Raw genomic sequence first — 11,388 nt, 5'->3', positions numbered from 1 at the left:
GGGAAGAGAATAGTACCTATCTCACAAGGAAAGCTGGGAATGGAACCACCATTTGACCCAGCTATCGCCCTTCTCGGTCTATTCCCTGAGGACCTTAAAAGAGCATACTATAGGGATACTGCCACATCAATGATCATGGCAGCACAATTCACAATAGCTAGACTTTGGAATCAACCCAAATGCCCTTCAATAGATGAATGGATTAAAAAACTGTGGCATTTATACACAATGGAGTATTACGCAGCACTAAAAAATGACAAAATCATGGATTTTGCAGGGAAATGGATGGCATTAGAGCAGATTATGCTAAGTGAAGCTAGCCAATCCTTAAAAAACAAATGCAAAATGTCTTCTTTGATATAAAGAGAGCAACTAAGATCAGAACAGGGAAGAAGAGCATGAGGAAAAGATTAACATTAAACAGAGACGAGTGGGGGGAGAGAAAGGGAGAGAGAAGGGAAACTATGGAAATGGAAGGAGACCCTCATTATTACACAAAATTACATATAAGAGTTTGTGAGGGGAAAGGGGAAAAAAAAACAAGGGAGAGAATTAAACAACAGCAGATGGGGTAGAGAGGGAAGATGAGAGGGAAGGGGAGGGGGGATAGTAGGGGATAGGAAAGGTAGCAGAATACAACAGTCATTAATATGGTATTATGTAAAAATGTGGATGTGTAACCGATGTGATTCTGCAACTTGTATTTGGGGTAAAAAATGGGAGTTCATAACCCACTTGAATCAAATGTATGGAAGATGATATGTCATGAGCTTTGTAATGTTTTGAACAACCAATTAAAAAAATTACAAGAAATAAAAAACAAAAAACAAAAAACAAACAAATTGCTGGGCTCATGGGATCCTCCTGCATCAGTCTCCCAAGTATGTGAGAGCATGTGTTACTGCATCAGGTAAACACTTAATAATCATTTAATGAGTGATTAGATAACTAAGACCCCTTGCATTTAAAAACTGTTATGTATGATTAGTGCCTAAGACAAAAATCAATTTAAAGTCAATTTAAAGCTCAGTGGTAGATTACTTTTCTAGCATCATGAGGCCCAGGATTTGGTCCCCAGTCCCTCCCTCCACAAAAATAAAAAGCCAGTTTTACAATCATGTTAGCAAATCCATATCCTTTAAAGCTCATGTATAGGCTGAAGACTCTTGGGAGATTTCTCTTAACATGACTCAGTTTTCTTGAATGGTTCCTAGTCATAATTAGCATAAATAAATAAATAATTAAATAGATTTTTAAATCCTGGCTGCAAAAATAAACACTTTGATATAAACACAGCTAATTTCTTTTTTTTTTTTAAAGAGAGAGTGAGAGAGGGAGAAAGAGAAAGAGAGAATTTTAATATTTATTTTTTAGTTATCGGCGGGCACAACATCTTTGTATGTGGTGCTGAGGATTGAACCCGGGCCGCATGCATGCCAGGCGAGCGCGCTACCGCTTGAGCCACATCCCCAGCCCCCCCTTTTTTTTATCTCTCTATTTTTATTGGTGAATTGTAATTACACATAACAGTGTAGTTTGTTATTACATATTTGTATATGCACATGACATAACAACATAATTTGGCCATTATCATTCCCCAGTACTTCCCTTTTCTTTCCCCTCCTTCCTGGCCCCTTTCCTCTACTCTACTGATCTCCCTTTGATTTTCCTGAGACCTGCACCTGCCACTTTCCCCCCCCTCTTTTCCCCCTCTTCCACATATGAGAGAAAATAAATGACCCTTGATTCCTGAGTTTGGCTTTTTTTTGCCTAATATAATGTTCTTAAGTTTCATCAATTTTCCTGCAAATGACATAACTTCATTCTTCTTTATGGCTGAATAAAACTCCATTGTGTATACATACCACACTTTCTTTATTCTTTTGTCTGTTGATGGGCACCTAGGCTGGTTCCATAATTCTGTTATTGTAAATTGTGCTGCACTAACCATGGGTATGAATGTATCTCTATAATATGCTGACATTAATTCTATAGGATAAATAAGCACAAATAATTTCTTAAGAAAGCCTTGGAAACTTTCACTTCTCCTTTGTGCCAGTCTGCTGCTCTGGGACTTTTCTAGTTACTTTGTTGGAGACCAAGCAAATCCTCAACCAAATTTATCAAATGTCCATTTATTTCAAATAGCACAGAAACTTTTGGATGACACATGAGGCATAATCTCTCTATTAGTTTTCTATCCAATCTCTACTCCTTCTCCCTTAAAAACAAATTCAGCCAGACATGGTGGTGCACACCTGTAATTCCAGCTGAAATTACTCCTGTAATTCAGTAGGTTGAGGCAGGAAAATTGCAAGTTTGTGATCAATCTGGGAAACTTAGAAAGACCTTGCAAAAATAAGGACCGGGGATATAGCTCAGCAGTAGAGGTCTTGCCTAGCATGTGTGAGAATCTGACTTCAACCCCAGCTCTGCAAAACAAAACCAAAAAATACCACACAGAAATCCATTTTGGGGGAGACAGTGAGGTGCCCAGCTAAAATACTACAATTCTCAGTCTTCTTTGCAATGTGAGGGAAGGTTGGCCAATGAAATGCAAATAGCAGTGTGAGCCTTATGACACTTCATAATGGGAGCTGGTTTAGTTGGGCGACATGTGTTCCCCTACCCTTACTTCTTCCTGCATCATCAGCTATTGGCTGTGAAGTGATCTGGAGGGTAGAAGCCATATGTTAGGCTGTGGAACATGGAGTCACCAAAAACCTGCAAAACGCTTACTTCATACTTATTTCACAGTAAAGTAACCCCAGCCTTTGTTCCATAGACCTCAACCTTTTGCCTGGCCATCTTGCAATTGTAAGTAAGTATCTTTTGTAGTTTAGAAGCATCCTTCAAGGACCCTAGGGCCAGTCGCAAGAATGTAACCACCAAAAGAATAAGACCTCAGTCTCCAAGACTCCATAGGAGGACAGAATCTTAACTTTGGTAATTACAAGTCCACAAACACAGCTTCCCTAGTCTCACACTAAGCACAGTTTACCATAGTTGTTGTGTATGCCAGAGGCTGAGGCAACAGTTCAAGAGTTCAAGATCAAAAACAACAAAAACTGCATTCTTACCTCTCTCTAAGCCCTTGGGCTTTCCCTTGCTCTTAGCTGATGTTTTTTAATCACTAATTTTGAAGTCCATAGAGTTCATGTAATTGAGCAATATATTAGTAGTCTCCCATTAGCTATGCTGACACCTCTCTTGTGTGGTTTATGATAATGGTTGCCCAGGTTGCTTTTTAGGGACTTGAAGGCTGCTTTTGTTGAAATCACTGACTTCATTTAGGCCTATGCAGGTATTTGATGGGTGACCTTTTGATGTCACAAGGCCAAAAACTCCACCTTTAGATCATGCTAATGCCACAATTTTCTATACATGTGTTCCATGAAGAGCCATGAAGTTTGATTGTGCACAGGCAGATTGTGTGACTTTACCTCCAATCACTTTTCCCCATCTCAAATCAGCCTGCTTCTTTACCCCATAAATATCCCCAAACCCTATTCTCAGGGTGGCGGATTTGAGATTTCAGTTTCTTACTTCCTCTATGCTTGGCTGCCTTGTGGATAAATTCTCTTTTGCACTTGTTTCAGTGATTGGCATACTGTGCATTGGGAAAAATGTGCCTGATTTGGTAACAAATGCAATAAACTTCTATGTATTTAACCCACTATGACTGGGTTGCTGCTATAGGTAGCTAAACCCAATCCTAAATTGATAGAAAAGACAGTTTAAGGCTGTCCTTGGAACAGAAGGAGAACAAGACCTTAAAAATCTCAAAAGATTTTTAAAAAGAGAAGTTATTAGCTTGCTCAGGATATGACTAACTCAAGAAAGCAAGCTGGGTTATGCCCTAGAGGCCACTAAAGTGTTAAAAGATGGCAAAACCATGTGTTCCCTTCCTCATCCTTCTGCAGAAAAAAAAAATGCAAAAATATTACCCATGTCACCAGCCAAATCCTTTAGTGTTTTGCAGAGGAAGCAAAACCTTGAGTGGAGTTTTTCCCAGATATAGGAAATAACCTTTATGTGCTAATCCATATTTATCCTGCTTTTAAATATGTAGCAATGTATATGAGGGGAAGCATATTCTACTTAAAAGTCTGCATGCACTAGCCACATGTCAATGAGAGAAGAGAGTTAAACATGCTGTATATTAAACAGGGAAGAATGTTCCTCATCCTAAAAGAAATGTGGACCTCCACTACTTTTTAAAATACATTGCTCTCTTTGTGTTTTGTTTTTCTACATTTGACAGAAATATGGGTCCAAGAAACATATCATTTTCTTTCTTAACCCTACTATAACAACAGTAACATAATGATAAGGAGTAAGTGGTGCAGACCGAATTGAACTGGGGTCAGTGGAATCCGAGGGTACAGTGATTACTCAGATCCAACCAATTATTACCACATGGGAATTTGTATTCAGTGCTGTCAGATTTTTTATATTTCTTAAGAGAAACTAGAACTTTTAAGTTTTTATGTAAAATGTCCTAAGTTTTAAATATTGACCATTAATTCATTTAAAACTCAACAAGGCATTATGTAACTGAACAGATTTTGACCCAAAGTTCCTAGACTCTAGGGTGCATCAGAATCACCTATGGAATAAAAAATAAATTACTTAGTGTGATGTATTTATTTATGAGGAGGGAGGGAAACATACTCATTTATTTGTGTATAAAAATAAAAAATTTTAAGTGTGATATGTCATATTTTTAAAAGGGTATGAACACATTTTGTATGTAAATGCAGATATGTATGTGTGCAAAATATTTCTGGAAAGATAAAACATTAATGATATTGGTAGCTTTGGATGAGGGGCACTGGGTAGCTGAGGGAAGAGGCAGAGAGGAGAACTTTTGTGTAATCCTTTGGTACTCTGAGACTTAACCATAAATGTGCAAATGTATTACATTTCTTCATGCATACTAACAAGGCATTGCCTTTCCCCTCCCCCCTCGCCAAGATTTTGGTTTAGTAGGTCTGGGGTGGGGATTCAGTACCTAATTTTAAAACAGAAAATCATGTGAATCATCCTCTCATGGGTGATTCTGCCACATATTGGGGTTAAGAATCCTTTTTTTTCCTTTGGCGGGTGGGGGTAGGGGAGTACTGGGGATTGAACTCACAGGCATTCAACCCCTGAGCCTAGCCCTAGTCTGTATTTTATTTAGAGACAGAGTCTCACTGAGTTGCTTAGCTCCTTGCTTTTTCTGAGGCTGACTTTGAACTCTCCATCCTCCTGCCTCAGTTTCCAAAGCTGCTGGGATTAGATGTGTGCGCCACTGTGCCCAGCTAAGAATCCTTTTTAATGGAAAGGGTACTACTTCTGCTCCAATCTGGCAGACCTCACACGTATTTGTTGGGAAGATAAAAATGCACAAAACACATTTTTTACTTGATTGCTGTCAGGGTGGAAAAGCAGAATATTTTCATAACCTATAAATCTCCAGCGTTTTACTCTTGACCTGCCTTCTCGGCTAACGAGTTTCTAATTCCTAACCTAGAACTGCACAGATACTTCCTGTGTAGAGACTGTCAGGAATGAAGAGGATGAAATCAAGGACATTACCTGGTGAAGGGTTGTGTAGATGAGGAAGGTGTGTAGGCCCAGATTGCTCCTGGTGACCAGGCCGGCCAGCGAGCAGCCTGTCTAGCAGCTTATCCGAGGAAGACACAGTCCACGCTTTGTAGGAGAACACCTGATTAGAGTCACCTCTCCAGGGGTTATCTAACAACAGCTGGCAGCCAGTCTTGTTATTTAGTAAATCCTGTTCGCTTCGGCTTTTCTGTGATCGTTGGGTAGTGTGCTGAGTGCCAGAGCTCAGGCCAACGTGGGAAGTGGTTCCATGGGAGGCGGTCAGGAAGTTATTGCCCAGTGTGATAGGTGGCAGACTCTGTGTTCTGATTGGTGGAAGCCCTTTACGGACCAGAGGTTTCTTTTCTGGCAAGAGATACTTTGAATTCTCTGAGGTCCTCTTCTTAAAGTCAACCATCGCTACCTGGTCACCAGGCTGTTCTTGGCAGTTAGTATCCACGATGCTGTCAAAGGTGGTGATGATGTCATCGACTTCCGAGGTGTCCTCCCCCCTGTGTCGGTCCCTGCTGTGATCCTTCTGATGGGCTTTCAGATCTTCTTTCTTGTTTTTGCAGAAGATTTGGTTGAGCATGCTGAATCGTCCCTCCTTCTTCTGGGGGTGACTGCTCTGGGAGGGAAGGGGTCGAGCAGGCTCTGCTCTACGGAAATATCAAAGGATAAGGATGGTATGTGAGGACAGGAAGTGGAAATATTGTTGATCAAAATACTGACCTCCACTATTCCATCTGCTTGGTCAGATTGTTTGTAATCATCCATGGATACCCCCAAAGACCTCTCAAGTAAAAGGTGCTATGCAAGAACCCTCAGCCTTTAAACCTCCTTGCAGAAGGGGTTCCTTGTCACTTCAGTCCCCTGCTTGCTCCTTCATGGAATACCCTTATGAAATTTATCCTAGGTAATCTGTTTTCACTAGGAGATAAATTTAGCTGAAAAGAGCTTCAAGTCTTAACTGTTCAATAGCAGAACAGCTTTGCCCAGTGTGGTGGCACATGCCTGTAGGAGGATTGCAAGTTCAAGGCCAGCCTCAGCAATTTAGCAAGGCTCTAAGCACTAGGTAAGACCCTGTCTCAGAATGAAAAACAAAGAAGGCTGGGGATGTGGCTCAGTGGCAAAGCACCCCTGGGTTTAATCCCCAGCGTAAAAAAAAAAAAAAAAAAAAAAAAAAAAGGACAGACAAGCTGTAAGTGAAGAGATAAAGGCCAGGGGCTTAATTCAGGCCTCACTTTGCAGAAGGTGAAAGTTGCAGAGGTGGGGAGAATGTGCTTTTCATCTTTCTGTGAAGAGGATCCCAGGGAATCTGGACAGAGCACCAACCTTATGCACCCCAGAAACTTTGCCCATTTTATGCTATTTGTGTTTTCTTTTCCCTTTCTTTCTTTCTTTTTGTTTCTTTCACTTTTTGCTAAATTTGCTGTTGGAAATACTTAAACACTTTAAAAAGTGTACTAAAGGAGACAGAAGAGCAATCTTAGTCTGAGCTCTAGCTAAAGAGGAAATGTGTATGTCAGGGGTTGGGTGTGATAGTAGAAGAAAAGTGAACAATACCCGTGGGCAGGCAAATTCTAAAGGAAAAAGGTCAGCAATTGTTGATGGCTCTACTTATGGCAAGAGGTTGGCTGAGGCACTATTCTGTTTTTGTTCCTTGGAAAATTGTTATTCTCTTTTGAGGCCGCAAGAGTTATTGCTTTCTGCAGTATGAATGAATGATGAAACCTGGCCCACACACATATGGCCCCTAAGAGTCAGATTGCAGCATGACTCTTTGGAGTGACATATTGTAATCTGTAATTTGAAAAACATCATCACTTATTTTGGGTGCATATATCAATGCTTTTCTTACAGGTCACATAGTACGTGATTCAATCATTGTTCCCATGGTGTATTTTTATTTCCATTCTTTCACCTTCCAATATGCATTTTGAAATATTGAGCATAGGTTCTGAATTCCTGATACAAACAGAAGAAGTCCTGGGATTTCTGACATTCTCTATATGCTCCCACACAGAATAGGTTCCTTTACTAATTAATGCTATTTTAGTATCTCCTACAACCACCTCCTTCTCTTGTTACAGGCTGTGCTTTAGGCCAGCAAGTCTCAAAGTATGGTCCACTGAAACCCAGGGGAGGAGTCCCCAAGAATCTTTGGGAGTTTCCATGCAGGTTACATTACATTAGTAATAATACCAACATGTCATGTCATTTACCTTTTTAACTGCCTGTATACCTATAGTGCAATGGAGGTTGTGGGAAAGCTATGGGCACCTTAGCACAAATTAGGACAACAGTGACATCAATGCAGTTAAAAGTAGAAATCCACTTAATTTAGTATTGTCCTATTGAGGTAAGAAAAAGTTATTTAGCTGATTAAATATTTACCCTTGAGTATACATTATTTGACCAAATGAGAAAACTCAAGAGCTCTTCTGCTGTATACTGAGGCTTGATGGTTATATTGAGGTAAAGCACATGGGGCATTGTTTGGGTTGCCAACAGAACTGGTCACTTTTTTTCATGGAACACTATTTTTATGACCAGCAGTCAAACAACAGTGATGTGGTGTTGGGTATTTTCTGATATTTTCTCCAACAAAAATAAAGTGAAATACATAGAAACAGAGAATAGAAATGTGGAAATCAGAGGTGAGGGTGGAGTCCAGGGTAGGGATGCGGAGATACAGGCCAATGGGTACAAAGTTTAGAGTATGTATAATTAATAAATCTAGAGATCTAAAGTTTACCATGAGGACTATAGCTAATAATATTTATGTAGCTTTCTGTGACTGTGATGAAATACCTGACATAAACATGTTAAAAGGAGGAAAGGTTTATTTTGGCCATTATTTTAGATGTTTCAGTACACAGTCACTTTACTTTGTTGCTTTGAGTCTGTGATGGGAACAGTACATGATAGAGGAAACTGATCACTTCATGGTGGCTAGGATGCAAAGAGAGAGGAAGAGGCTGGGGTCCCAATATCTCCTTCAAGATCATGTTCCTAGTGACCTAACTTCCTTCCACTAAGACCTACCTCCTTAAAGTTCCACCACCTCCCAACAGCACCATGGTCTGGGGACCAAGTCTTCAAAACATAGGACCTTCAGGGTACATTCAAGATTCAAACTATAGCAATATTGTTGTATTATATAGTAGAAATGTGCTAAGAGAATAGAATTTAGGTGTTCTTAACACACACACACACACACACACACAAAAGGTAACTGTAAAATGAAGGATATGTTAAGTGACTTGACCAGTAGTTAACTGTACTTTAAATATGCATATTAAACATCATATTATATACCTTAAGTATACAATAAGGATACATTAAAAATGCACAAAGGGAACTTGTCATTCAAGGTAAAGAACTGGCTATTATTGTTGCCAATGACAAAAGTCTAGCTTTTAAGTAAAAATTAGGATTTCTGGAAACTTGTATTCATTCTGTAAGCTTGATGGCATTTCAATATATAAAGGCTTTTATGAAGAGATCATTGGTGGTACTAACAAATATGACTTTTTGATATGTCTAATTAAATATGTCATTTAAAAGTTCTTCATAACTAAGTGAACCAATATTTTCCAAATAAACAATTTAAGAGGCTATAAATCATGCTGGGATATAAGAACCATTAAAGTGTAAGCGTCAGATATAGTAATGGATTCTAATGTAATAAAGTATAAAAAATTCATTAATATGCTGATAGAGTCCCTATTGTAGCTAACCATTAGGATACAACTACTTGTCAAGTTTTGCTATAATATCAAAGAAAAATATTCACAATGATCTAAAAGGCTATTGAAATACTCCTCCCCTTCCATTGACTTATCTATGTGAGGCCAGATTGTCTTTAAATATTTCAACCAGAGGCTGAGGCAGGAGGATTGTGTGTTCAAAGCCAGCCTCAGCAACTTAGTGAGGCCCTAAGCAACTCAGTGATATCCTGCCTCTAAATAAAATACAAAACAGGGGTGGGGATGTGGCTCAGTGGGTAAATGCCCCTGGGTTCAGTTCCCAGTACCAAAAAAAGAAAAAAAAATACTTCAACCAAAACATCATATCATATCAGATTGAATGCAGAAGTAGATGTGGTAACCCGGCTGTATTCTACTAGGTTTTTATTAAGATATCAAAGAAATTGGCTAAAAATGTGAAAAAATGTTGCTCCTCTTATTTAAAAAAAATAGAATATTTGGAAATTAGAAAAAATAAATATTTTTATTTTTAACTAAAATTTGCATTTGTGTTAACATGTAAATGCCATGGGTTGTTTATTACTCTAAATGAATTACTAAATAAATATTTTGTTAAAAATTGGTTTTAATTTTTTGAATTAAACCCAAGGGCACTTAACCAGTGAGCCACAGTCCCAGACTTTTGTTTATCTTTTATTTCGAGACAGAATGGTGCTAAATTGCTTAGGGCCTGGCTAAGTTGCTGAAGCTGGTTTTGAACTTTGGATCCTCTTGCCTCAACCTCCCCAGCTGCTGGGATTCCAGGCGCAGACCACCCACCACTCCTGGCCTGTTTTAATTTTTAATGCCATAAATACTGATAGGTGTAGCTCACATAAATCAAACCTCTTTGGGGTCCTCAACAATTTTTGAGGATATATAAAGTTCTTGAGAACAGAAAGTTTGAGAACTGCTAGTTTAGGTAAAAGGAGGATTAAAAGGAGAAAGCATAAAGGGAAGAGGAAAAAGAAAGAAGAGTCAAGGTCCATTAGCATTAGGCTGATGGGTTCAGACTTATTATTCCTGTTTTGTTCCACATAATGGAGACCGTTTCACTCTATTATTAGATAACAGTAAATTTGATGGTGAAATTATTATTAACTATTATATTATTATAATAATATTAAGTTTTCCATTAGAAAACTCATCAACTTCATAAACCTTTGAGAGGAGGAAGCAGATGAGTGCCTACGGATGCGCACCTGCTCTCCTGGGAGAGGAGCTTGACACAGGCCGTGTGACCACAGTGCAGGGCGTAGGCCAGCGGTGTGCTCTCGTTGATGTCCCGCAGGTTGCTGTCCATGCCCAACTCCAGCAGCGACTGGACACATTCTGCCTTGCCTGCAGCTGCAGCCCAGTGCAGGGGCGTCCTGGAGGAACCACACGGGAGAAAAGCACAAGTGTCTAAGTTCAAGAATGGAACAGGCTGCTGGGGCTGCAGCAGCTCCTACCCCAACTCATATTGAAGGAGCAAAATACTGTTGCTATTTATAGTATGGAAATAGTATGCGTGAACTGGGTCCTGAGGACGATGGGTGTACCCGCAGGGGCCTCTCCTCAGGCTCCAAACATTGGCTTTCCCTCTCTGCTGGCCTTTCTGAGAATTTCCTGGAGGAGGAAGTAGCGGGTCAAAGGTTAGGCACCGTCTTCAGGCTCTTACATGGTGCCCAACTGTCTTCCAGGAAGACTGGCTGCAGTATCCCCTCTCACAGTAGGACCCTTTTTCCTCTTCTTATCACCATGTTTAACTTTTTTTTTTTTTTTGCCAGATTGGGGGGCAAAATGATGCTTTCCTGTTGTTTTCTTTTGCACTCATTTAATAGTAAGTTTGAACTTTTGAAATATGCTTATGTGCTATTTGAATTTTTTCATTCAGGTGACTCTTAATGCCCTTCGTCCAGTTTTCTATTGGTGAATTCATGTTTTTCTTACTAATTTGTATGGGCTCTTTATATATTAAAGACACTGATCTTTTACAGATTATTCTTATGCATATATTTTCTTAAATTTGTTACTTAAGCTTTGATTTTCGGTGATTTTTCCAAAA

General features: G+C 39.4%; 1 protein-coding gene across 2 annotated transcripts in view; it reads right to left on the bottom strand.

Moving 5' to 3' along the window:
* Positions 1-11,388, bottom strand: part of Ankrd55 (ankyrin repeat domain 55) — a 95,848-nt gene that overhangs the window by 9,536 nt on the left and 74,924 nt on the right. For both annotated transcript variants that reach the window (XM_015497293.2, XM_048800028.1), the window contains exons 8-9: positions 10,544-10,711; positions 5,584-6,248 (exon numbers count right to left, since the gene is read on the bottom strand). In XM_015497293.2, the coding sequence (XP_015352779.2) occupies positions 5,584-6,248; positions 10,544-10,711 (833 nt within the window). The remainder of the gene's footprint in view (positions 1-5,583; positions 6,249-10,543; positions 10,712-11,388) is intronic.

The sequence above is a fragment of the Marmota marmota genome, unplaced genomic scaffold (genome assembly GCF_001458135.2).
Source record: "Marmota marmota marmota unplaced genomic scaffold, marMar, whole genome shotgun sequence".
Lineage (NCBI taxonomy): Eukaryota > Metazoa > Chordata > Mammalia > Rodentia > Sciuridae > Marmota > Marmota marmota.
This window is presented reverse-complemented; position numbering and strand designations above follow the sequence as displayed.